The sequence below is a fragment of the Lampris incognitus genome, unplaced genomic scaffold (genome assembly GCF_029633865.1).
Source record: "Lampris incognitus isolate fLamInc1 unplaced genomic scaffold, fLamInc1.hap2 scaffold_195, whole genome shotgun sequence".
In the NCBI taxonomy this organism is placed as follows: domain Eukaryota; kingdom Metazoa; phylum Chordata; class Actinopteri; order Lampriformes; family Lampridae; genus Lampris; species Lampris incognitus.
The window spans coordinates 60,274-87,011 of NW_026611154.1; the positions used below are offsets into that span (position 1 = coordinate 60,274).

General features: G+C 45.8%; 1 protein-coding gene across 1 annotated transcript; it reads right to left on the minus strand.

Moving 5' to 3' along the window:
• Window positions 1-488: 488 nt before the first annotated feature.
• On the minus strand, window positions 489-22,259 carry LOC130132860 (uncharacterized). The gene is made up of 7 exons (XM_056301880.1): window positions 22,125-22,259; window positions 10,358-10,425; window positions 10,022-10,058; window positions 9,781-9,850; window positions 2,901-3,185; window positions 2,693-2,812; window positions 489-2,221 (listed from the first exon to the last, which is right to left on the minus strand). Exons 1-7 carry the CDS (start codon window positions 22,257-22,259, stop codon window positions 2,094-2,096), a joined length of 843 nt encoding a protein of 280 aa, XP_056157855.1. The 3' UTR covers window positions 489-2,093.
• Between the last annotated feature and the right edge of the window lie 4,479 nt (window positions 22,260-26,738).

A 26,738-nucleotide genomic window follows, 5' to 3' on the forward strand; every position in this document is an offset into this window, starting at 1 on the left:
TCTCAGAACGAAGCAACTACACCTGCCAACAGCAAGCTACTTCCATGTCCAAAACTGTGCGTCAGGGGTTATTTATACCTGCTTTTGGACAACACCCGATTCTTTTTATGGAGGGACACATTTACTAAATCCAGTCTGTAAGGTGAGATTTTAAAAAGACGACAGTCCAAGAAACATTACATCAAAATCAAAATCAAATTGGTCATTCTCTATAATAAACAGTGATCAATGCATCGCAGCACACTTGTTAACATTAGCAGACGGCTTAGAAATATTGATAACCTATCTTGCAGTCTTTGAATAATTATTGATAATAGCATTACAAGAAACACAAGACAAATTCAGAACAGTTTAGGACAGGACAGGTGCTGATGTGCTCAGTGTCCACAGGAACGGTGTCCACAGGAACAGTGTTCAAAGGAACAGTGTTCAGAGGAACAGTGGTCAGAGGAACAGTGTCCAGAGGAAGTGTTCAGAGGGACAGTATTCATGTTCGGACGACCAGTGTTTAGAGGAACAGTGTCCAGAGGAAGTGTTCAGAGGGACAGTATTCATGTTCGGACGACCAGTGTTTAGAGGAACAGTGTTCACGTTCAGAGGAACAGTGTCCAGAGGAACAGTGTTAAGGGGAACAGTGTTCATGTTCAGAGGAACAGTTTTCAGAGGAACAGTGCTCACGTTCAGAGGAACAGTGTTCAGGGACAATGTTCAGAGGAACAATGCCAAGAGGAACAGTGTCTAGAGGAAGAGTATTCATGTTCAGAGGAACAGTGTTCAGAGGAACAGTATCCAGAGGAAGTGTTCAGAGGGACAGTGTCCACAGGAACAGTGTCTAGAGGAAGAGTATTCATGTTCAGAGGAACAGTGTTCAGCAGAACAGTATTCATTTTCGGAGGACCAGTGTTTAGAGGAACAGTGTTCATGTTCAGAGAAACAGTGTCCAGAGGAACAGTGTTCAGGGGAACAGTGTTCATGTTCAGAGGAACAGTTTTCAGAGGAACAGTGCTCACGTTCAGAGGAACAGGGTTCAGAGGGACAATGTTCAGAGGAACAATGCCAAGAGGAACAGTGTCTAGAGGAAGAGTATTCATGTTCAGAGGAACAGTGTTCAGAGGAACAGTGTTCACGTTCAGAGGAACAGTGCTCAGAGGAACAGGTGACATTCAGAGGAACAGTTCAGAGGAACAGTGTTCAGAGGAACAGGTGACATTCAGAGGAACAGTTCAGAGGAACAGTGTTCAGAGGAACAGTGTTCAGAGGAACAGGTGACATTCAGAGGAACAGTTCAGAGGAACAGTGTTCACGTTGAGAGGAACAGTGTTCAGAGGAACAGTGTTCAGAGGAACAGTGCTCAGAGGAACAGGTGACATTCAGAGGAACAGTTCAGAGGAACAGTGCAGGAGACACCAGATACAGCGTTACAAGACGCGTTAATGAGACGGTTTTTAATATTTCCAACCTGTCTGCTAGTGTTACCAAGTGTGTTGTAAGAGCTTATAAGTGTCTTATTACTCATTTATTAATCACTGTTTACGGCTACTCGTTATAAAGCATTACATTCAACTCATCAAAACCTCACAACAGCTCATTTAGAAATGTACTAAATGTTATATACATTCCAGAATATTTACACAGGTTTTGTAATTAACGGATGGATTTTGTCCAACTTTGTCCTTTACACTTGTGTCAAAACCATTCCACTTTTTATCACAGTCAAAATATAAATTAAATGTGTTTACTTTGAGAACTATTTTGAATTGATAATTCAACCGAAAGAGAAATCATATCTGATCGTTGCTGTATTTAGATGTAGCTCGGTTCAAATTAGTGAGCAGGTTAACTTATTAATTTTACATGTTAATCTTTTTATTAGAATTAAAACAACTAAATAATAAACAGTGGAAAATTCTGAAGAAAGCAAATCCAGCCCTGTCGTCTGACAGATGATAATAACTCACCAGATAGATGGACTAACATCCCCCCGTCTGTTTAATGACAGAAAGCTAACAGCAGAAAACTTCATCTGACCCACAACCTGTTTGAAGTCACGGCTGCTCCAAACAACAGCCAGTCAACAGCCAGTCAACAGCCAGTCAACAGCCCCTCTTGTTGGTGTGGATGAGCAGGAGAGAGAGTCCACAGCAGTACACTATGCTCTTCACTATCATCAGGCTGTAAACCACAGAGGCCAGCTTGACTCTGCACACAGACTGGAAGGAGACTGGAACAGAGAAGACACTCTATGTGAATCCTACACACACACTAGATGACATTCACACCGTTTCAACCAAACAATCTGACCGGTCAAAGCCACAATCCAGTCGGAATTCCCATAATGCCCGGCTGACCTGGATTCACGGTTTGCAGAGCAATCGCTTGTGTTTTCTCCTGTTTTTCTTTGCATGGAGTATCTCCAATACTTTGGAGAAGACTCCATTCAGACATCAGTAATACGTCATATGATACCCATAATTCCCTTCAAGGCATATGTTGGAGCTGCTGATGTTTCCCTGCTGAACTTCCGACTTGCTGTGTCACAACTGACCTCGACATCCCAGAACAGGAGTGTCCTGATTCTTACGGCTCTATCGGCCCGGTATATTTTACAAATACCACAGTAAAGATGTCTGACCCTCTCGTTCATGTCTGGTTAAGATTCACATGTTCAAAACCACATGAGACCGAAACTTACCAACAGTGTCTTGGGGGGTTCCCACGCTGCTGCTGTTAGCAGTGTCTTGGGGGGTTCCCACACCGCTGCTGGGGATGTGGGTCGGCGTTGCCACAGTGGTCGGGCCCTTTGTACTCACAACTGAAAGAGGAACAAGTGAATTTCTCTGAGACAACGCCAGAAGCACTGAAGTACTTTCACCCCAGAAGAACAATGGCTTGTTTTCTACCTCTTGATTTGATGACCACAGTCTTGATACCAGTTTGGTGCTGAACAGAACAGGTGTAGTCCATCTGTGATAGCTCTTCCTTGTTAATCTGGATCATACTGGTGGTACTTTTGTGGTCTCTCTGTTCCACTGTGTTTGATTGGCCTCTCTCTCTCTCAGCCTTCCAAGAGATCCTGACCAGGTCTGGATGCATGTCTGTGACCAGACACACCAGCGTGGACTTCCCTTTCCCATCAGCTGTGGATGCCTGGTAGACACCCACACGGGGCGTCCTGGGTTCCTCCTCTGGTCATAGGAGAGGAATGCAAGAGAAGAACTGAAGAACTTGATCAAATGATTCATGAATAGTTATTGTTCCACTACCTTACTGCCTCCCAGGAAACAGTACAATCAGTAAAGTTCTCTTTCCCAACATCCAATCAGAGGAAACCTTTGGTCCCTTTAGAGGAATTTATTGGATTTGTTGTTCAAAGAAACTTCACATCAAACCATTTTTTTTTATGAGACAAACATTATCTGGAGGTATGAAGTGTGACGGCTCATTTTTTTCAGCCAGAGCTCAGTAATGTGGCCGCCTGTGTCCAGACTCGTTTCCCTTTTCCTCGGAGAACATTCGGACAGAAACTCCACTGACTCTACCTCATTTCATCGTCCAACACAGTCAGCCCCGAGCTTCGTTATTCACGACTAAGAGACTTGAAGGTTGGATTTGTCAGTAAACATAATTGTCCATCCATCATCCTCCAAGCCGCTTATCCTGCTCTCAGGGATGCTGGAGCCTATCCCAGCAGTCATTGGGCGGCAGGCGGGGAGACACCCTGGACAGACCGCCAGTCCATCACAGGGCCAACACACAGACACACACACACACACACACACACACAGACACACACACACAACCACACCTAGGGACAACTCATTAAGGCCGATTCACCTGACCTATGTCTTTGGACTGTGGGAGGAAACCGGAGCACCCGGAGGAAGGTCCTTGACCAGGACCTGGAGGTCCTTGAGTGAAATCAAGTCACATTTTTGGATTGCCTGTTAGTCAAATAAAAACACTGATTAATTCAATATGGAGGCTATCGTTTGTTTTTGTTTTTTTTAATCAGCTTTTGACTTTGTTGTCAAGGTTTGAACCATTAGAACGTTTAACAGACCACATACAGTGGCCTCTATGGACCTACAGGAGCCCACATGTGTCATTATTAGAAGGTTATTTGTACTGGTGTGCTGCTAATGTACCTGTGTGTCTGTTAATATGATGTGGCTGTTTGCTTCTTCATCAAAGATAGCGCGAGTTTAAAGGCCTTTGAACACCAGGTCCAAAGTTTCCATGTGACAGGTTTGCACGTTAAAAATGAAACACGACCTCACGTTTTGTCCATTATGCTGACCCACCAACCAATAACTCTGGGATGTTTCTGGAATGGTTTGGATTATCTACATTTTTTCCCAAGTAGCTTTAAGTGATTTTTCAGAGTTGCTGGCTCGCAATGATGGATTTGAAAGAAATGCAAACTTGGTGTGTACCGGCCTGAACTCAGTGTGCATGTTGCTCTCTCTGCTGGTCTCCAGGTATCTACAAGACTTGGTGTGTACCGGCCTGAACTCAGTGTACATGTTGCTCTGCTGGTCTCCAGGTATCTACAAGACTTGGTGTGTACCGGCCTGAACTCAGTGTGCATGTTGCTCTGCTGGTCTCCAGGTATCTACAAGACTTGGTGTGTACCGGCCTGAACTCAGTGTGCATGTTGCTCTCTCTGCTGGTCTCCAGGTATCTACAAGACTTGGTGTGTACCGGCCTGAACTCAGTGTGCATGTTGCTCTGCTGGTCTCCAGGTATCTACAAGACTTGGTGTGTACCGGCCTGAACTCAGTGTGCATGTTGCTCTGCTGGTCTCCAGGTATCTACAAGACTTGGTGTGTACCGGCCTGAACTCAGTATGCATGTTGCTCTGCTGGTCTCCAGGTATCTACAAGACTTGGTGTGTACCGGCCTGAACTCAGTGTGCATGTTGCTCTGCTGGTCTCCAGGTATCTACAAGACCTGGTGTGTACCGGCCTGAACTCAGTGTGCATGTTGCTCTGCTGGTCTCCAGGTATCTACAAGACTTGGTGAGTACCGGCCTGAACTCAGTGTGCATGTTGCTCTGCTGGTCTCCAGGTATCTACAAGACTTGGTGAGTACCGGCCTGAACTCAGTGTGCATGTTGCACTCTCTGCTGGTCTCCAGGTATCTACAAGACTTGGTGTGTACCGGCCTGAACTCAGTGTGCATGTTGCTCTGCTGGTCTCCAGGTATCTACAAGACTTGGTGAGTACCGGCCTGAACTCAGTGTGCATACTGCTCTGCTGGTCTCCAGGTATCTACAAGACCTGGTGTGTACCGGCCTGAACTCAGTGTGCATGTTGCTCTGCTGGTCTCCAGGTATCTACAAGACTTGGTGTGTACCGGCCTGAACTCAGTGTGCATGTTGCTCTCTCTGCTGGTCTCCAGGTATCTACAAGACTTGGTGTGTACCGGCCTGAACTCAGTGTGCATGTTGCTCTGCTGGTCTCCAGGTATCTACAAGACTTGGTGAGTACCGGCCTGAACTCAGTGTGCATGTTGCTCTGCTGGTCTCCAGGTATCTACAAGACTTGGTGAGTACCGGCCTGAACTCAGTGTGCATGTTGCTCTGCTGGTCTCCAGGTATCTACAAGACTTGGTGAGTACCGGCCTGAACTCAGTGTGCATGTTGCTCTGCTGGTCTCCAGGTATCTACAAGACCTGGTGTGTACCGGCCTGAACTCAGTGTGCATGTTGCTCTGCTGGTCTCCAGGTATCTACAAGACTTGGTGTGTACCGGCCTGAACTCAGTGTGCATGTTGCTCTGCTGGTCTCCAGGTATCTACAAGACCTGGTGTGTACCGGCCTGAACTCAGTGTGCATGTTGCTCTGCTGGTCTCCAGGTATCTACAAGACTTGGTGTGTACCGGCCAGAACTCAGTGTGCATGTTGCTCTGCTGGTCTCCAGGTATCTACAAGACTTGGTGTGTACCGGCCTGAACTCAGTGTGCATGTTGCTCTCTCTGCTGGTCTCCAGGTATCTACAAGACTTGGTGTGTACCGGCCTGAACTCAGTGTGCATGTTGCTCTGCTGGTCTCCAGGTATCTACAAGACTTGGTGAGTACCGGCCTGAACTCAGTGTGCATGTTGCTCTGCTGGTCTCCAGGTATCTACAAGACTTGGTGAGTACCGGCCTGAACTCAGTGTGCATGTTGCTCTGCTGGTCTCCAGGTATCTACAAGACTTGGTGAGTACCGGCCTGAACTCAGTGTGCATGTTGCTCTGCTGGTCTCCAGGTATCTACAAGACCTGGTGTGTACCGGCCTGAACTCAGTGTGCATGTTGCTCTGCTGGTCTCCAGGTATCTACAAGCCTTGGTGAGTACCGGCCTGAACTCAGTGTGCATGTTGCTCTGCTGGTCTCCAGGTATCTACAAGACTTGGTGTGTACCGGCCTGAACTCAGTGTGCATGTTGCTCTGCTGGTCTCCAGGTATCTACAAGACCTGGTGTGTACCGGCCTGAACTCAGTGTGCATGTTGCTCTGCTGGTCTCCAGGTATCTACAAGACTTGGTGAGTACCGGCCTGAACTCAGTGTGCATGTTGCTCTGCTGGTCTCCAGGTATCTACAAGACTTGGTGTGTACCAGCCTGAACTCGGTGTGCATGTTGCTCTGCTGGTCTCCAGGTATCTCCAAGACTTGGTGTGTACCAGCCTGAACTCGGTGTGCATGTTGCTCTCTCTGCTGGTCTCCAGGTATCTACAAGTCGAGCTTCAAATCTTTATGAAAGAATCAGTGTTCAGACTGGTTCTCTAATCAATCAGAAATGTTCCTCTTTAGCCAGATCTGGATCCTGGATAGATGCTCAATGTGGCCTTCTTAACTTTGACTCAAGAACTAAGAGAATTACTAAGCCTGTACTTATTTATTGACTTATTATTATTCAAGTCCCCGCTGGTGGTTAAAGTTGTTTCTGATCATTGTAAAATCAACTCTGGAAACAGAAGATTGACTGGTAGAATATTTATTGAATGACGAACTGCATTCAGAAGAAGAATAAACTAGAAGAATTAACTTGGGCAGCATGGTGGCCCAGTGGTTAGCGCTGTTGCCTTCCAGCAAGAAGGTCCTGGGTTCGAACCCCGGGCTTCTCCACCCTTGGGGGTCATCCCAGGTCCTTTCTGTGTGGAGCTTGCATGTTCTCCCCGTGTCTGCGGTGGGTTTCCTCCGGGTGCTCCAGTTTCCCCCACCATCAAAAAGACATGCATGTTAGGATTAATACTGCTGTCTGTGCCCCTGAGCAAGGCAGTGGGAAGAAATAACTGGAGTTGGTCCCCGGGTACTGCACGGTGGCTGCCCAATGCTCCTAGCTACACAGCTAGGATGGTTAAATGCAGAGCATAATTTCCCCATGGGGATTAATAAAGTATCTCAAAATAAAAAAAAGTGAAATATAATCTGAATAAACTGTATTTCTCCCCTCTGGGATGAATGATAAATATGAATAATAAAGTATTCTGATTCTGATGAATGTGAAGAATCCTGTTTATTACATATGACTGTCTCTGATTAAGTCAAGAATTTATTTGTCCTCCATTTTAAAACCAGAAGATGAATTCTAATATTACCATCCAAAAGCTGTCAGTCACACATGTACTTATAATGTACTTATAATATCAGTATAGTAAGGCAGAGTGTATTTATAATATTAGGATAATAAGGCAGAGTGTATTTATAATATTAGTATAATAAGGCAGGGTGTATTTATAATATTAGTATAATAAGGCAGAGTGTATTTTTAATATTAGTAAAATAAAAAAGTGTATTTATAATATTAGTATAATAAGGCAAGAATGTATTTATAATATTAGTATAATATGGCCGGGTGTATTTATAATATTAGTATAATAAGGCAGAGTGTAATTATAATATTACTATAATAAGGCAGAATGTATTTATAATATTAGTATAATAAAGCAGAGGGTATTTATATTAGTATAATAAGGCAGAATGTATTTATAATATTAGTATAATAAGGCAGAATGTATTTATAATATTAGTATAATAAGGCAGAGTGTATTTATAATAGTATAACACGGCAGGGAGTATTTATAATGTTAGTATAATAATGCGGGGTTTATTTATAATAGTAGTATAATAAGGCAGAGTGCATTTATAATATTAGTATAATAATGCAGAATTATATTTTTGATTAGTATAATAAGGCAGATGGTATTTATGAGTATAATAAGGCAGAATGTATTTATAATATTAGTATAATAAGGTAGAGTGTATTTATAATATTAGTAATAATAACGCAAATGTATTTATGATATTAGTATAATAACGCATATGTATTTATAATATTAGTATAATAAGGCAGAGTGTATTTATAATATTAGTATAATAAGGCAAGAATGTATTTATAATATTAGTATAATATGGCAGAGTGTATTTATAATATTAGTATAATAAGGCAAGAATGTATTTATAATATTAGTATAATAAAGCAGAGTGTATTTATAATATTAGTATAATAAGGCAGAATGTAATTATAATATTAGTATAATAAAGCAGAGTGTATTTATAATATTAGTATAATAAGGCAGAGTGTATTTATAATTTTAGTATAGTAAGGCAGAACGTATTTATAATATTAGTATAATAAGGCAGAATGTAATTATAATATTAGTATAATAAAGCAGAGTGTATTTATAATATTAGTATAATAAGGCAGAGTGTATTTATAATATTAGTATGGTAAGGCAGAGTGTATTTATAATATTAGTATAATAAGGCAGAGTGTATTTATAATAGTATAACACGGCAGGGTGTATTTATAATGTTAGTATAATAATGCAGGGTTTATTTATAATAATAGTATAATGAGGCAGAGTGTATTTATAATATTAGTATAATAAGGCAGAATTATATTTTTGATTAGTATAATAAGGCAGATGGTATTTATGAGTATAATAATGCCGAATGTATTTATAATATTAGTATAATAAGGTAGAGTGTATTTATAATATTAGTAATAATAGGGCATATGTATTTATAATATTAGTATAATAAGGCAGAATGTATTTATAATATTAGTATAATAAGGCAGAGTGTATTTATAATCTTACTATAATAAGGCAGGGTGTATTTATAATAGTATAATAAGGCAGAATATATTTATAATATTAATATAATATGGCAGAATATATTTATAATATTAATATAATATGGCAGAATATATTTATAATATTAATATAATATGGTAGAATGTATTTATAATAGTATAATAAGGCAGAATGTATTTATAATATTAGTATAATAAGGCAGAGTGTATTTATAATATTACTATAATAAGGCAGGTTGTATTTATAATAGTATAATAAGGCAGAATATATTTATAATATTAATATAATATGGTAGAATGTATTTATAATAGTATAATAAGGCAGAATATATTGAAAATATTAGCATAATAAGGCAGAATGTATTTATAATATTAGTATAATAAAGCAGAGTGTATTTATAATATCAGTATAATAAGGCAGGGTGTATTTATAATATCAGTATAATAAGGCAGAATATATTTATAATATCAGTATAATAAGGCAGGGTTCTGCTTTGGGGTTCTGGTTGGTGTTTGGAGGAATAAAGATTCAGTAAAACCATTTCTCAGAGAATAACTGACGTTGTCATGGGTGAGTGTCTGAATCCTGAACCGTCCTGCACCAGAAAACACAGCTAAAGCCTCGTTTGACCTGCTCCACCTTCCATCGGACCGACAAAGAAACGATAGAAAACAAGGGGTGTAGTAGTGCTGGTCTTACCTGTTACATACAGTCTGGTGCCTTGGCCAAAGAGCTTGACGTCCACAGTGAAATATCCTTTACCATGAAGCTGTGGGAGGGAAGCAGTCTGTCAGCGCTGATCGGCTCAACCTAACTACTGAACACGTGTCAAATAAACACATTTCTCTCATGTTCATATCGTCAAGATGGGCAAATCTGACTTTCTTTTCCTTTATTGGAGAGCAGTGAGTGAGAAGGAGGCGGTTTCCTGCATTCCTACTGTATAAAACAGGACTACGAGATGAGGCGTGATTCCGCTTCACAAGCATTAAAGACTATCTTCCACTTCAGAGTTCCTCTTCTGATTACGTCATCTTTTCTCTCTCAAGTCTTTCATCCATTCACTTCACTTCACCTGAGAGATGTTTCAGTATTTCACACACACACACACACACACACACACACACACACACACACACACACACACACACACACACACACACACACACACACACACACACACTGGCAAGGACCAGACCATCAACAAGATGAGTTTAAATGATGCAAAGAAAAATTATGGATGTGTGTAGTTCCTGTACTTCTTCCGCTTGCTCACTGCGTTGTGGGGAAGCTTCGTAGGGAATCCGTCGTAGCACCCGAGCAACAACAAGCCCCCTCAGGACCCTGTGAACGAGAGGAAGGAGGGGAAGGAAACGATAGAAATATGGTTGGGGGGGGGCAGAATACGAGAGTGGAAGAGGAGGACAAGGTTAGCTGGATATTAGTAGGAATGTCGGAATTGTTGCAGTTGAGGTGTGGTCCTCCTGAAACTTCACTAGGTGAAACTTCACGATATGAGATGTGGTCTTGCTGAAAGTGGACGGCATTCACCCTACTGGGGACGGCACCACTCTTTTGTCTAACAAGATATGCCCCTTTTCCACTACATGGTACCAGCTCGACTTGGCTCGCAGAGCGTCATTTTCCATTACCGTAACAGTACCCCCTCAGTGTAGCTGGTCTACATTGATTCTGGTACCCCTTCCGGTTTTTTTGGAACCTTGACAATGGTGGTACTAGAAAAGTGGTAACAGTTACCAAAATGCCGGTACTTTCCAGTGACGGAAAACGAAAAAGTCGAGTCGAGTCGAACCGGTACCATGTAGTGGAAAAGGGGCAATAGATAGCTGTCTACGTTTAGTTTGACACTAGGGACTTATCACTCAGCAGGTTGCAGGTGATTAGAGAGCCAGTGGAGTCAACTAGTTTAATTAAGAAGATTAGTCAGGGACTTTCTCATAGTGTAGATTATCAGACTGACAGCTTGGTCTATAACATTGAGACTGTCTCCCTACCCTGCTGTATTGCTCCCAAATTTTCCTCTCCTAAATGTGTGAATCACAATAATCTAATAATCATTCTTACCACTGGTGGTGGTGAAATACTGTTACAAATACGAACACTTTTTTTAATTGTTTCCAGTCTGGTTTTAGAGCACTGCATAGTACTGAGACAGCTCTAGTTAAGGTCACTAGTGATCTACGGATGAATGCAGACAGAGGTGACTGCTCGATTTTAGCTCTTTTGGACTTAAGTGCTGCCTTTGCAATGGTTGATCTTAACATCCTCCTATATCACTTAGAGACTTGGGTTGGCATCAATGGCTCGGCTCTTAACTTATTACACTCTTACCTTACCAACAGAACTTTTTCTGTTGTCTGGGTAACTCTACCTCCTCGGTGGCTCAGTTGAGTTGTGGTGTCCCTCAAGGCTCAGTTCTTGGCCCCCTTCTCTTCTCTATATACACGCTGCCCCTTGGACAGATCATTCAAAATCACGACGCGCTCTACCATTTTTATGGTGACGACACTCAGTTATACATGCCACTAAAACCCACAGATCCTAGCGCCCTATTAAATCTCACAACTTGCCTCACTGATATTAAATCTTGGATGTCCAAAAATGTTCTTAAATTTAATGATGATAAGTCTGAGGTCATTCTGGTCGGTCCCGAAAATTCCATCAATCCGTTTGCTACTAATCTTGGTGGTCTGTCAGGTAGTCTTAAACAGGCTGCTAGGAATCCTGGGTAATATCTGATGCTAACCTCAGGTTTGATGATCAAATTAAACATGTTGTTGTGTCATGCTTTTTCCAACTCAAGATAATCTCCAAAATTACGCCATTTTAATCAATTGCCAATTTGCAAAAAGTTGTACATGCTTTTATCTTTTCTCGGCTCGACTACTGTAATGCACTTTATTCTGGTATCAGCAAGGGCTCCCTCCACCGTCTGCAGTTGGTACAAAATGCCGCTGCTCAGCTCATTACCGGGACAAGGAGGCATGACCATATCACTCCTGCGCTTGCCTCCCTTCACTGGCTCCCTGTTATATTTCGAATTGATTTAAACATTGTACTGCTCACTTTTAAGGCTTTAAATGGTCTTGCTCCTTTATACATGTGTGATTTGTTGACCTGGTATATGCTCCCTCGACCAGGTCTGCAGATGGAGCCCTGCTGGTTATTCCCAGGCCTCGGTTGGTTACAAAGCGTGATCGGGCTTTTGCTGTTAGAGCCCCCACACCATGGAACTCTCCTCCTGCTGAGCTAAGATGAACTCAGTCTCTAGCTTCTTTTAAAACGCGTCTTAAAACTTTTCTTTTTATGAAAGCTTTTACAAATGTTTGATATTTGTTTTTATTTTTACTGTTTTTATTTTTACTCTTATTTGATCTCACTCTTATTCCTGCCTTGTCTGGTTTTATCTGTTTTGGTTTGGGTTTTTTTTTTTGTTCTTTTTTGTGAAGCACTTTGTAACATTGTTTTAGAAAGGTGCTATGTAAATAAAAATTATCATCATCATTATTAAATAGGATAAATTCTGAGTCTCATCACCAGCCAGTCAGACTAGCTTCATCTAGTCAGAAAGGCCCGAACTGAGGAAGCCTCTTGGATGAGAGGCGAAACGTCTTCACGGATATATACCAAGTCCAGTTGCACTTGATTCAACTCCTTTGGATAACCATGACCTGGAAGAATGAGAACATTCACAGACATTATTATTAATTGTGCAACAAAGTACCTAATAACCTGCAGGACCAAACATCGAATGTTATCAAAAATGGGACCACACATCATCCAAAGAGTTGGTCATGAAAATTGTCAACAAGGTGTCTAATTCCTATTAGCATTTCACCTGTTGGTAGCTCTAAAGTTCTGCCTACTGCTGATCACTTCCACAAGATGCTTCAATTTGGTTTCATAAATATCAGCTATCACTCCTTCCAGGAAATATACGATACCTTGTTTCTTCGGTTACTGATGGATTTATTCCTCTTAATTGTACTCCGGCTCGAAGGAACTTTTTGAGTCCTGGGTACGACATTAAACCGCAACCATCGGGTCGTCAGCGACTAAACCGACCGCCCCACTTCAACCCTTGGGTTGTTGTGAAGAGAATGTGTGGACACCCAACAGGACTAAAGACAAAATCTGTCAAAGGGCGGATGAGTTCCTCTGTGAACCAACAGCCATCCATACCTGGAGAGGAGATAGGGACCACCAGGTACTCCCCCTAATAAAACACAATGAAGACTCAACCAAACTCAATCACCATACTGGATTAGTCGAGGCCTCGGTTAACAACGGCCGCGTTCTTCACTAACCTTTCTTGTGGTGAAGTCGAAAAATATGTTATTGAGGAAGAAAAAAAGCAAACTACAAATCTAAAGCTACAGAAATCTGAGTTCATCACAGGGCCCTGGAACGTAAGAACATTGAACAAACCTGGAAAATTACAAGAACTCTGCCACGAAATGGAAAGGTACAACTGGAATGTATTGGGCATCGCAAAGATGAGATGGAAAGACATGGGAGAGAATGTCACTTACAAAGGTCATAAGGTCTGACAACATCACTATTATCCAAGTCTATGCACCTACGGCAGATCAAACCGAGGAGGAGATCGAAGAATTCTACAAACAAACTGAAAATCGCATAAAAAAACAAAAAACAAACAAATAAAGATATTGTGATTGTGCAGGGTGATTGGAATGCCAAAGTAGGCCCTGAGACACACTGGAGAGTTTGCGCATGAACAACAATTGGTTCTAGCAAACGCGCTCCACCCTCACAAGAACTCGCGGAAAACTACATGGCACTCACCGGACGGCATAAACCACAGCCAAATAGACTACATACCAACGTCGAAAAGGTTTCAAGCATTGTGAGAAATAAAACAAGAGCATTTCCTGGAGCTGATACAGGAAGCGGCCACGATTTGGTGATGAGGACCGTCAACATAAAGCTAAAAAGCAGAAAAGAGAAAAGAATGGGAGAATCAAATATGATCTTGAAAAACTAAAAGATGCAAACGTTAAAGACAAATTCCAAGCCAGAATTGGAGGGCGTTTTGCTGCTTTCCGGAACTTCGATAATGTTGAAGAAGTGACCGAAAAGTTCTCGGAAGAAATGAACAGAGCTGCGCTAGAAATACTAGGTAAAAAGAAGTCCAAGAAACATCAATGGATTCAAGATAGAACATTGAAGCTATGCGATGGAAGATGTGAAGCCAAGGCTCTGAAGTACAGCTCTGAAGAATGCAAGGAGGAAGACAGAAAATGTAACAGAGAAGTGAAAGCTGTGATGAAGAAAGATAAGGAGGAATGGGTTCAACAAGAATGTCGAAGTACTGATAACAACCTGAGGCACAACAACACTAAAATGGTTTCCCAAACAGTGAAGAAATTTACTACAGAACAAAACGTAAAAATACATACTATCAACGACACAAATGGAGAACTGATCTCAGACAAAAAAGCGATTGCAAAGAGGTGGGCGGAATACTGCAGTGATCTTTACAATTGTGACCTCAATGAAAATCAGGAAGTATACAACCAACTGATAGTTGATGAGAGTAAAGGCGCAGAAGACAGAGATCACATCTTAAGATGCGAAGTTGAAGAAGCCATCAAACATCTGAAAAATTACAAAGCACCAGGAGCAGAAAAGATACCAGCGGAACTAATCAAAAATGGTGGCGACAAAGTTATAGACATCTTACTTAGCACTTACAACAAAATTTATAACCCGAAGAAATGGCCTACGCAGTGGACTACTCCGGTACTAATTCCACTTACACAGAAAGGAAACTTGAAATTATGCAGCAACGACAGAACCATTAGTGTAATGAGCCATGCGAGCAAGGTAATGCTCAGGACCATTCTCAGGAGTATCATACCACAGGTTGAGCAGATTCTTGCTGAAGAACAAGCTGGTGTCAGGTCTGGAAGAAGCACAATCGAGCAAATCATCAGTTTGAGGGTTCTTTATGAAAAATTTATAGAACATCAACGAGACGTCCATCACCACTTTATTGATTTTAAGAAAGCATTCGACAGTGTGGCAACAGGCTCTATGGCAAATCATGAGAAAACATAACATCAACGAACCCCTTTTCCAAGTTATCGAAGCTCTTTATAAAGATTTGAAAAGCGCAGTGCTAGTGGACAGCACAGCGACTGGTTCACTACAACAGTAGGAATGAGACAAGGTTGTTTACTGCCAACGTGTCGTTTCAATATATTCCTTGAAGAGATCGTCACCAACACTATGGGGGTTTTGAACCAACTCTCACAATCGGTGGAAGAAAAATCACCAACCTTCGCTTTGCAGATGACACAGACCTAATCGCCAGCAATAGGGAAGAACTAGCATGTGGAGGTGAGTTTCGAAGCAATATGGTCAGATGTGCAGTTGAGTTTGAAGCAACATGGGCAGATGTTGAAGGGAGTTTTGAAGCAACATGGGCAGATGTTGAGGGGAGTTTTGAAGCAACATGAGCAGATGTGGAGGGGAGTTTTGAAGCAACATGAGCAGATGTGGAGGGGAGTTTTGAAGCAACATGGTCAGATGTGGAGGTGAGGTTTGAAGCAACATGAGCAGATGTGGAGAGGAGTTTTGAAGCAACATGGTCAGATGTGGAGGTGAGTTTTGAAGCAACATGGTCAGATGTGGAGGTGAGTTTTGAAGCAACATGGTCAGATGTGGAGGTGAGTTTTGAAGCAACATGGTCAGATGTGCAGGTGAGGTTTGAAGCAACATGAGCAGATGTGCAGGTGAGTTTTGAAGCAACATGGTCAGATGTGCAGGTGAGGTTTGAAGCAACATGAGCAGATGTGCAGGTGAGTTTTGAAGCAACATGGTCAGATGTGGAGGTGAGTTTTGAAGCAACATGGTGAGATGTGCAGGTGAGTTTTGAAGCAACATGGGCAGATGTGGAGGTGAGTTTTGAAGCAACATGGTGAGATGTGCAGGTGAGTTTTGAAGCAACATGGGCAGATGTTGAGGTGAGTTTTGAAGCAACATGGTGAGATGTGGAGGTGAGTTTTGAAGCAACATGTTCAGATGTGCAGTTGAGTTTGAAGCAACATGGTCAGATGTTGAGGGGAGTTTTGAAGCAACATGGTCAGATGTGGAGGTGAGTTTTGAAGCAACATGGTCAGATGTGGAGGTGAGTTTTGAAGCAACATGGTGAGATGTGCAGGTGAGTTTTGAAGCAACATGGTGAGATGTGCAGGTGAGTTTTGAAGCAACATGGGCAGATGTTGAGGTGAGTTTTGAAGCAACATGGTGAGATGTGGAGGTGAGTTTTGAAGCAACATGTTCAGATGTGCAGTTGAGTTTGAAGCAACATGGTCAGATGTTGAGGGGAGTTTTGAAGCAACATGGTGAGATGTTGAGGTGAGTTTTGAAGCAACATGGTGAGATGTGGAGGTGAGTTTTGAAGCAACATGTTCAGATGTGCAGGTGAGTTTTGAAGCAACATGGTCAGATGTGGAGGTGAGTTTTGAAGCAACATGGTGAGATGTGCAGGTGAGGTTTGAAGCAACATGGTCAGATGTGGAGGTGAGTTTTGAAGCAACATGGTCAGATGTGGAGGTGAGATTTGAAGCAACATGGTCAGATGTGGAGGTGAGATTTGAAGCAACATGGTGAGATGTGGAGGTGAGATTTGAAGCAACATGGTCAGATGTGGAGGTGAGTTTTGAAGCAACATGGTGAGATGTGGAGGTGAGTTTTGAAGCAACATGGTCAGATGTGGAGGTGAGTTTTGAAGCAACATGGTCAGATGTGGAGGTGAGTTTTGAAGCAACATGGTCAGATGTGGAGGTGAGTTTTGAAGCAACACGGTGAGATGTGGAGGTGAGTTTTGAAGCAACATGGTCAGATGTGGAGGGGAGTTTTGAAGCAACATGGTCAGATGTGGAGGTGAGTTTTGAAGCAACACGGTCAGATGTGGAGGTGAGATTTTCGACAGCGTTGTGTAAAAACAGCCACAGTTCATGCAGCAGATGATTGGTAGTTGTTGTATAATGACAGAAGTTTCACCACAAACGGATTTTTCTCCCTGCTTTCTCTTTGTTTATATTCTGACAGTTCACATATAAAATGTCAGCTTAAGGAATGTTCTGTTGTCAACACTATTCAACCATTTTTCTTGGTTTGTTTCCTCTACAAACTAGATGACACCTGCGTTGTGTTGTACCACAGATGAGAAGTGAAACATCGCCACCTGGATCAAATGATGTCACTTCCTGACTTGACTGGTGTTTTCTTTGGGTTTGTTGGTTGATAAGCAGTGTTTTTGTACAGGGTGGAGGGATCATCTCTCACTGTGCCAACTTCCAGACTTCCAACAGGCGCAGTAGTAGGTGGCAGAATGAGAACTTTTGGCTTGGTTTATCACCAACTCACAACCGTTGTCTGTTTTTGTAGCTGAGAAATCATTTTGCTGAGGATGACCATAACCTTTAGTTGCACCACAATCATTTTGCTCAATATCAAGAATCAACGTGAATCCTTCCCTCTCTTTCTTCTGGTACCAGAAAACATATCCACTATAACATCCATCTGTGTTTTTACAGCTGAAAGAGACTTCCTGATTCTGTCTACTGGTCCATGATATCTGGTCCTGAGTCAGTTTCTGTGCCATGGCGAGCAGCGCTGCAGAGACATGGAGACATAGATGAATGATGTTGTCATTGAGTGTGTTCAGTGCTGAGTTTGGTGGAAACTCACCTAAACACAGCGAGCTCAGAGCAGCTCTGTGCAGGAGAAACATGTTGTGGTGTGGAGACGTGAGCTGGGTTCAACCAGAGAACTAGCGGCTCTGATTCAGCTGAGGACAAGTGAGGAGGGCTGGAGAGGTCAGATGGGGACCGTGTCCTTTCTAACAAGTCCTCAAACCTCCCCTTATGCTTTATATTGAGAGATGGGGGCGGCACCTCAGAATGATTGACAGCTCGGTTGAAGGCGTTGTCTAGTTTTGTATGTGCAAGGCCTTAAAGGGGCGGAGACCGAAACAAAGGTTTGAATCCAGATGAGGGACCGGATGGTACGGTGACCCAGAGACACTGTCTGCTGACTGCAGGACGGAACCGGTCCGCCTCCTGTCAGACCACTGGCTCCTCCACCGAATGACGTTACAGCATGTGGACTTCCTGTAGAAAAGTCTGCTACAGCCACACTCTACTCAGTGTGTCACAGTAAAGACTACGATAAAGACACAGACAGGGTAAAAGCAAAGCCAGAGGGAGGTTAGGGTGACAGGTCCCAGGTTGGAGAACCACATATCTCGGTAGACTTCCCTCTTCATAACTGCCCTTGTAGAGGGTTGTTTTTTAGAAGAAGAAACTTTATTAATTGTCTCTGTCCATACATAGAGTGATTGTGTCGTCTGCATGTAACCATCCTGTTGTACGGCAGCAGGGGGCAGCTGCAGCACCCGGGGACCAACTCCACTTCTTCCTTCCACTGCCTTGCTCAGGGGCGCAGGCAGGAGTATTAACCCTAACATGCATGGCTTTCTGATGGTGGGGGGAAACCGGAGCACCCGGAGGAAACCCACACAGACACGGGGAGAACATGCAAACTCCCCACAGAGCGGACTTGGGATGGCCTGGGGTTCGAACCCACGACCCTCTTGCTGTGAGGAACAGTGCTGACCACTGGGCCACGTGCCGCTCCTTTATCTGCAGCAGCTAAGCCAAGCTAGAGCAGAGCAGCCAAACATCGGGGCATTGGACCAGTAAGCTGTCAAGCAGCGCTTTCCCACCCCCCCACCCCCCCCATTCTCAGTGAACACCCCCCGTACTCAGTGACCCCCCTGTTTTCAGTGAACCCCCCCCTGTTCTCAGTGACCCCCCCTGCTGTTCTCAGTGAACCCCCCCCATTCTCAGTGAACACCCCCCGTACTCAGTGACCCCCCTGTTTTCAGTGAACCCCCCCCTGTTCTCAGTGACCCCCCCTGCTGTTCTCAGTGACCCCCCCTGCTGTTCTCAGTGAACCCCCCTGCTGTTCTCAGTGAACCCCCCCCGTTCTCAGTGACCCCCCTGCTTTTCTCAGTGAACCCCCCCCGTTCTCAGTGACCCCCCCCCTGCTGTTCTCAGTGACCCCTCTGCTGTTCTCAGTGAACCCCCCCATTCTCAGTGACCCCCCTGCTGTTCTCAGTGAACACCCCCCATACTCAGTGAACCCCCCTGCTGTTTTCAGTGAACCCCCCTTGTACTCAGTGACCCCCCCTGCTGTTCTCAGTGAACCCCCCCTGTACTCAGTGACCCCCCTGTTTTCAGTGAACCCCCCCCCGTTCTCAGTGACCCCCCCTGCTGTTCTCAGTGAACCCCCCCTGCTGTTCTCAGTGACCCCTCTGCTGTTCTCAGTGACCCCCCCTGCTGTTCTCAGTGAACCCCCCCCGTTCTCAGTGACCCCCCCTGCTGTTCTCAGTGAACCCCCTCCGTTCTCAGTGACCCCCCCCTGCTGTTCTCAGTGAACCCCCCCGTTCTCAGTGACCCCCCCCCGTTCTCAGTGACCCCCCCCCGTACTCAGTGACCCCCCTGTTTTCAGTGAACCCCCCCCGTTCTCAGTGACCCCCCCTGCTGTTCTCAGTGACCCCCCCTGCTGTTCTCAGTGAACCCCCCCGTTCTCAGTGACCCCCCTTGCTGTTCTCAGTGAACCCCCCCCCGTTCTCAGTGACCCCCCCTGCTGTTCTCAGTGACCCCCCCCTGCTGTTCTCAGTGAACCCCCCCCCCGTTCTCAGTGACCCCCCTGCTGTTCTCAGTGACCCCCCCCTGCTGTTCTCAGTGAACCCCCCCCCGTTCTCAGTGACCCCCCCTGCTGTTCTCAGTGACCCCCCTGCTGTTCTCAGTGAACCCCCCCCCCCCGTTCTCAGTGAACAGGTGTTGTCTTTTATTAGAAAACCACACAACCTTTTCACCACATTTTCCACCGGCGGTTTAACGCTCTGCCGCTGTGCTGAGGCGCCACCACCATGTGACCGGAAGAAGCACACGACGCACCCTCCTCCACCTCTGATGAGGGGAAATGGTCTAATACAGATTGTCTTCGCAGGTGGAGAAGCTGAACTCCGCCTGCAGATTAACTCTGTGTAGGACGCATCGGCATAAAAAAATTCCCTATCTATATATATATAGATCTATATATATATATATAAATCTATTTATCTATCTATCTATCTCTCTGTCTGTCTATCTCTCTGTCTGTCTATCCATATATATATATATATATATGTGTGTGTGTGTGTGTGTATATATATATATATATAAACAAACACACACATATATATATATATAAATCTATCTATCGTCTATCTATCTATCATATATATATATATATAAACAAACACACATATATATATATATATAAATCTATCTATCGTCTATCTATCTATCTATCATATATATATATATACACATACACACACACATATATATATATAAATCTATCTATCGTCTATCTATCTATCATATATATATATATATAAATCTATCTATCTAGCTATCCACACACACACACACACACACACACACACATATATATATATATATATATATATATGTGTGTGTGTGTGTGTGTGTGTGTGTGTGTGTAACTGTCTAGGAGAAGCTATGAGGAGGAGGAGGAAAAACTATATATATATATGTATATATATATAGGGTAAGACTTTAGTATGGGGAACATATACACCATTAAGTAGGTGTGTACTTTATAAGGTGGTAGTACCACAAGAAGGGGTATTCTCCCTTACTAACACGTAATGAATATGGTCTGTTCCTACATAACAACACACAAAAGTACAAGTGTTCATAGTGTTACATTACTCTAAGTTAAGTTTTTGTTACTTAGAATATGTTCCCCCCCCCACACTAAAGTGTTACCATATATAGACATAATGTTATATCTATATAGTGTGGAGGATGAAAGAAAGGAGACGAGACCACTTCTCCTCATGACCACACGGCCGTGGGGTCGTTTATTCCCACAAACTCCAAGTCAGCAGTTCACTATACTAAAAACCTCAGCCTCGTGTCTACCCACAATACCCCTTGCTAACCCCCGCCCACTGTCTGAAAGGCACCGTCTCTGGCCCGCATGGTGACTATTTAACCTGCCAGTAGGTCACTACACACGCCCCCCCCCCCACAATTCACCATGACAAGAAGAAAAGAAATATTGTAACGTGGCGGGGGACGAATAATGCGGCCAAAACGGCTCCTCTTGACAGGTGTAGGGGCAGTGGGCGTCCACGCCGAGGGGCTTGGGCCAGTTGAACCGGCCTGTCTAAGTCCAGGTGAGCCGGCTTGAGGCGGTCCACCGAAACCCACTCCTGCTTACCACCGACATCCACAACAAAGTTCTTAGCCCCCGACGCCAGGACACGGAAGGGGCCATCGTAGGGGGGCCGCAGGGGGGTACGGTGGGCGTCATGCCGGATGAAGATGTACCCGCCCGACTGCAGGTCCTTGGGGTTGTAAGACTGAGGGAGGCCGAGCCGCAAAGTTGGGGCTGGAGTGAAAACGCCGGCAGTGTCCTGGAACACAGCCCGTTGGCGGGCAGCAGACCAGGGTGCCGCGCCGTCTGGGAGAAATTCCCCCGGGACCCGCAGTGGCTGGCCGTAAACCAGCTCGGCCGATGAGGACTGGAGGTCTTCCTCAGGGGCGGTCCGCGGGCCAAGCATGACCCATGGGAGCCGGTCCGATGTGAGGCTGGTCCGAAGAGCGGCCTTCATAGAACGATGAAACCACTCATAAACCGTTGCCCTGCGGGTTGTAGGCCGTGGTGCGGTGCAGCTTCACCTCTAGGCTTTCAGCGACTGCAGTCCAGAGCTCGGATGTGAACTGCAGGCTCCGGTCAGAAGTGAGGTCAGATGGCGTGCCAAACCGGGCTACCCAGGACCCGATGAAAGCCCGGGCCACCTCAGCAGACGTGGTGGTTGACAACGGAATAGCCTCTGGCCACCTAGTGGTCCTGTCCACCATGGTAAGGAGATGAGTGAAACCACGGGAGGAGAGAAGGGGTCCTACTAGGTTCACATTGACCATGGTCAATGTGCTGTTCCCAGGCACTGGGAACAGCACCAGGGCTGCCTTGGTGAGGCGGTGAAACTTGGAGCGCTGCCACTCGAACTTGGCCCCCACCAACTTGGCTGACGCCTTCATGCCTGAGTGTGAAAGGCTATGGATGGTCCCAAGTCCCAAGTCTCAAGTGGACGGCCCCCAACATCGCCCGGGAGAGTCGACGTGCCGGATGTCAGTGGTGAAGTCCGAGATGTAAGAGAGCTGAAGCTGCAGCGGATGACAAGAAACAGGCCAAGAAGCTTCCGGTCGAAGGTACTGTATTTCCTCTCACTGCTGTGCAGCTGGCAGCTGATAAAAGCGAGCGGCTGCCAGGCTCCGCCCACCCACTGCTCATACACTGCCCCCCCCCCGGTGTAATCTGAGTGCTACTGGGGCAGTTGGTGATGGGTGCACCAACAAGGCGGCACCAGCCAGTGCAGCCTTAGCGTCCTCACATGCCCGGTTTCTCTCTTCCGACCAGTCCACTGGGCCCTTTGGGTCCGTACCCTTCAGAGCCTCATACAGGGGGCGCATGAGTTGGGCCGCCCGGGGAATGAATCGGTTGTAAGAGTTCACCACGCCCAGGAACCCCTGCAGGGACTGGCGACGGCATCCGCCTCGTCAGGGAGGGCGGTTTACTCCGTCCTTTGTAACCCGGTGCCCGAGGAAATCAATGGCCGGCAGGCCCAACTGGCACTTTGCCGGGTTGACGCGGAGCCCATGCCGGCTGAGCCGTTCGAACAGCGGCCGGAGGTGGACCGGGCGCTCCACTGCGGACGTACTGGCCACGAGAACGTCGTCCAGCCAGACAAACAGGAACGGCGGCATCTCTCACAGCACAGAGTCCATGAGCCGCTGGAAGGTCTGCGCAGCCCCCTTGAGCCCAAACGGCGTCATGAGGAACTCGGAACAGACCAAACGGCGTCATCAGGAACTCGGAACAGACCAAACGGCGTCATCAGGAACTCGGAACAGACCAAACGGCGTCATCAGGAACTCGGAACAGACCAAACGGCGTCATCAGGAACTCGGAACAGACCAAACGGCGTCATCAGGAACTCGGAACAGACCAAACGGCGTCATCAGGAACTCGGAACAGACCAAACGGCGTCATGAGGAACTCGGAACAGACCAAACGGCGTCATCAGGAACTCGGAACAGACCAAACGGCGTCATCAGGAACTCGGAACAGACCAAACGGCGTCATCAGGAACTCGGAACAGACCAAACGGCGTCATGAGGAACTCGGAACAGACCAAACGGCGTCATGAGGAACTCGGAACAGCCCAAACGGCGTCATGAGGAACTCGGAACAGACCAAACGGCGTCATCAGGAACTCGGAACAGACCAAACGGCGTCATCAGGAACTCGGAACAGACCAAACGGCGTCATCAGGAACTCGGAACAGACCAAACGGCGTCATCAGGAACTCGGAACAGACCAAACGGCGTCATCAGGAACTCGGAACAGACCAAACGGCGTCATCAGGAACTCGGAACAGACCAAACGGCGTCATCAGGAACTCGGAACAGACCAAACGGCGTCATGAGGAACTCGGAACAGACCAAACGGCGTCATGAGGAACTCGGAACAGACCAAACGGCGTCATCAGGAACTCGGAACAGACCAAACGGCGTCATCAGGAACTCGGAACAGACCAAACGGCGTCATCAGGAACTCGGAACAGACCAAACGGCGTCATCAGGAACTCGGAACAGACCAAACGGCGTCATCAGGAACTCGGAACAGACCAAACGGCGTCATGAGGAACTCGGAACAGACCAAACGGCGTCATGAGGAACTCGGAACAGACCAAACGGCGTCATCAGGAACTCGGAACAGCCCAAACGGCGTCATGAGGAACTCGGAACAGACCAAACGGCGTCATCAGGAACTCGGAACAGACCAAACGGCGTCATCAGGAACTCGGAACAGACCAAACGGTGTCATCAGGAACTCGGAACAGACCAAACGGCGTCATGAGGAACTCGGAACAGACCAAACGGCGTCATCAGGAACTCGGAACAGACCAAACGGCGTCATCAGGAACTCGGAACAGACCAAACGGCGTCATCAGGGACTCGGAACAGACCAAACGGCGTCATCAGGAACTCGGAACAGACCAAACGGCGTCATGAGGAACTCGGAACAGACCAAACGGCGTCATGAGGAACTCGGAACAGACCAAACGGCGTCATGAGGAACTCGGAACAGACCAAACGGCGTCATCAGGAACTCGGAACAGCCCAAACGGCGTCATGAGGAACTCGGAACAGACCAAACGGCGTCATCAGGAACTCGGAACAGACCAAACGGCGTCATGAGGAACTCGGAACAGACCAAACGGCGTCATGAGGAACTCGGAACAGACCAAACGGCGTCATCAGGAACTCGGAACAGACCAAACGGCGTCATGAGGAACTCGGAACAGACCAAACGGCGTCATCAGGAACTCGGAACAGACCAAACGGCGTCATGAGGAACTCGGAACAGACCAAACGGCGTCATGAGGAACTCGGAACAGACCAAACGGCGTGATTACTGCCGTGGTAAACGCGCACGAGGTCCACCAAAGCATTGCTTGGCTTTGGTTCCACACCCAGCATGGCAGAAGCCCAGACCCCCTGAGTCCTGCTGCCGGCCCACGCTCTCCCACCACCGCCGGCCGCACTCCGCTGCCGGCTGGCGAGAAAAATCCCGTCAGCCCCCGCGGCCAACTCCCGAAAGCAGCTGGTGGTGCACAAGTTGGAGCTGGCCAAGACAGCGGGGACGTGCGAGGGGAGCTGACGGAGGAAGAGCTGGCCGAAAAGGAAGGCAGGCAAAACCTCCCCAAGTCAGCGGGTCACCATACCAGGAAGCTCAGCCTCGTGTCTGCCCACAGCAGCCCTCGCTAACCCCGCCTACGGTCGCTAAGGGGGAGTATCCAGCCTGCAAGTGAGTCACGACAATGCCACGTTTCGGGTTTATTGTCCGGAACCGTCGGCGGTGTTGATCAACGTGCTCAACTAGCGAGGAGCGTAATACCAACACAGAGGAGCAAAACACGTTTACTGCACTGCAGTACCAGCTTGTTCCGCGTGTGGCGCACTCGTCAGCCGCTAATGTGGCTCCGCAAAGAAACACAATACACGTTGCCCCGCGTCACGCCCCTAATTTGGGTGGACAGCAACCAATCAGATGAGGAAACATTCAAACTATAACAGCCAATGGGGTAGGAGCTTATGATGCACAGCAACCGATGGAGGGGTAGAAGACATTACAGCCAATTGGGTAAGGGGGTGGGGCTTGTTTTGAACAGCATTTAGGGGCCAGGGCACTGCTGAAATAGCCTACATTTAAATATAACAAGGTATTTTATGTGACTCATATAGTGGGGTGGTGTTGGGGCACAGTTGGAAGGACGGGCAGTTGAAATATAACAATACAACCTCTAATAAATGTCATATGTGTATCATCTAATGGGGGGAGGAGAATAATAAAGACGTTTTACTTGTAGTTACAAAGCAGATATTTTTCAGAGTCTACAGCTGGTGGCCAACTCGTTTCTACTATTCAAGGTGGACATATCAGGTCTGCAAATAATAAAATACTTTTCTGCCAAGCACAGGTCACATCTTTTACCTCTAACTGAATATGCACTAGTCTTTGTAAGGGTTTCCACGAGACAGAGTAACTGATATTCTTGTCTACCAATGACCACATGTGGCGGCTTAAGGCCGCTGCATGTCTTGCATGCTCATGTCTGAAGCTACTCATATGGGCGTTAAACCTCATTTTAAAAGGTCCTCTGTTAGTCCAACGCAAGTGTCCACACTGCAGTTGTCTTCTCTTGTCACCGATGCCTGGTAGATGACTCCCTCTATCTGTAATTTTCCTTCAAGAGGACACGATGCCTTAGCACGGCAGGCGCAGTTGGAGGTGTTTGGTTGTGGTGAGGGGGTGTGTGTCGTGGTCATGAGGTTTGTGTTGTGGGATGAAGTAACCTGCTGAACATCTGGCCTGCAGCTGTAGCTCATTTTGACAGTGTTTCTGTTGAATATTTTTCTCAATAGATGGTCTGGGGTAAAGCACTCATCCAAACACTTGAAAACTTGTTTTCCAATATTAGAGGCCACACGGTGTCGCTGTAGGGAGGATTATACCAGGTGATGCTCCACCTTCTGCTGCGCTTGTTTGGTTGTTGTTGCTGGCCGTCGCTAGTTGGTGGTGGGTTGTACTTAAGCCTGAGATCATATCCGCATGTTTGTAAGGCTTGCTGGTATGGGGGGGAGGGTGGGGGGTCATTAGAGATGATAAACATGAGAGTCTCTTGTTTATGCTCACTGGGGTAGTTTTCCAGATGGAGGGCGGATGGCTGCTTTCTCTGTGGATGTATTGCAGTATGTGGTTGGGCTTCATGTAAGGCCTGTATGTACCGTTTCTAAGGTCTAATGAGGTGTCCAGGAAGTCGGTCTGGTTTCTATTCGCCTCAACTGTAACGTGTAGTCCATTGTTTCATGACTATTGTAGCGAATCGGTCTTTTTTTCCTCGTTTTCTTTCCTCGTTTTCTTTCCTCGTTCTCTCTTTTCCTTGTCCTGTG

Excerpts from the sequence above, each read along its gene's own strand:
- LOC130132860 (XM_056301880.1), bottom strand. The coding sequence starts at position 22,259 with ATGAAGGCGTCAGCCAAGTTGGTGGGGGCCAAGTTCGAGTGGCAGCGC. Across the intron at positions 10,426-22,124 it reads CCATGGTCAATGTGAACCTA|GGTCCTGAGGGGGCTTGTTG; the intron begins GTAGGACCCCTT and ends TCTCGTTCACAG. Across the intron at positions 10,059-10,357 it reads CGAAGCTTCCCCACAACGCA|CGGAATCACGCCTCATCTCG; the intron begins GTGAGCAAGCGG and ends ATGCTTGTGAAG.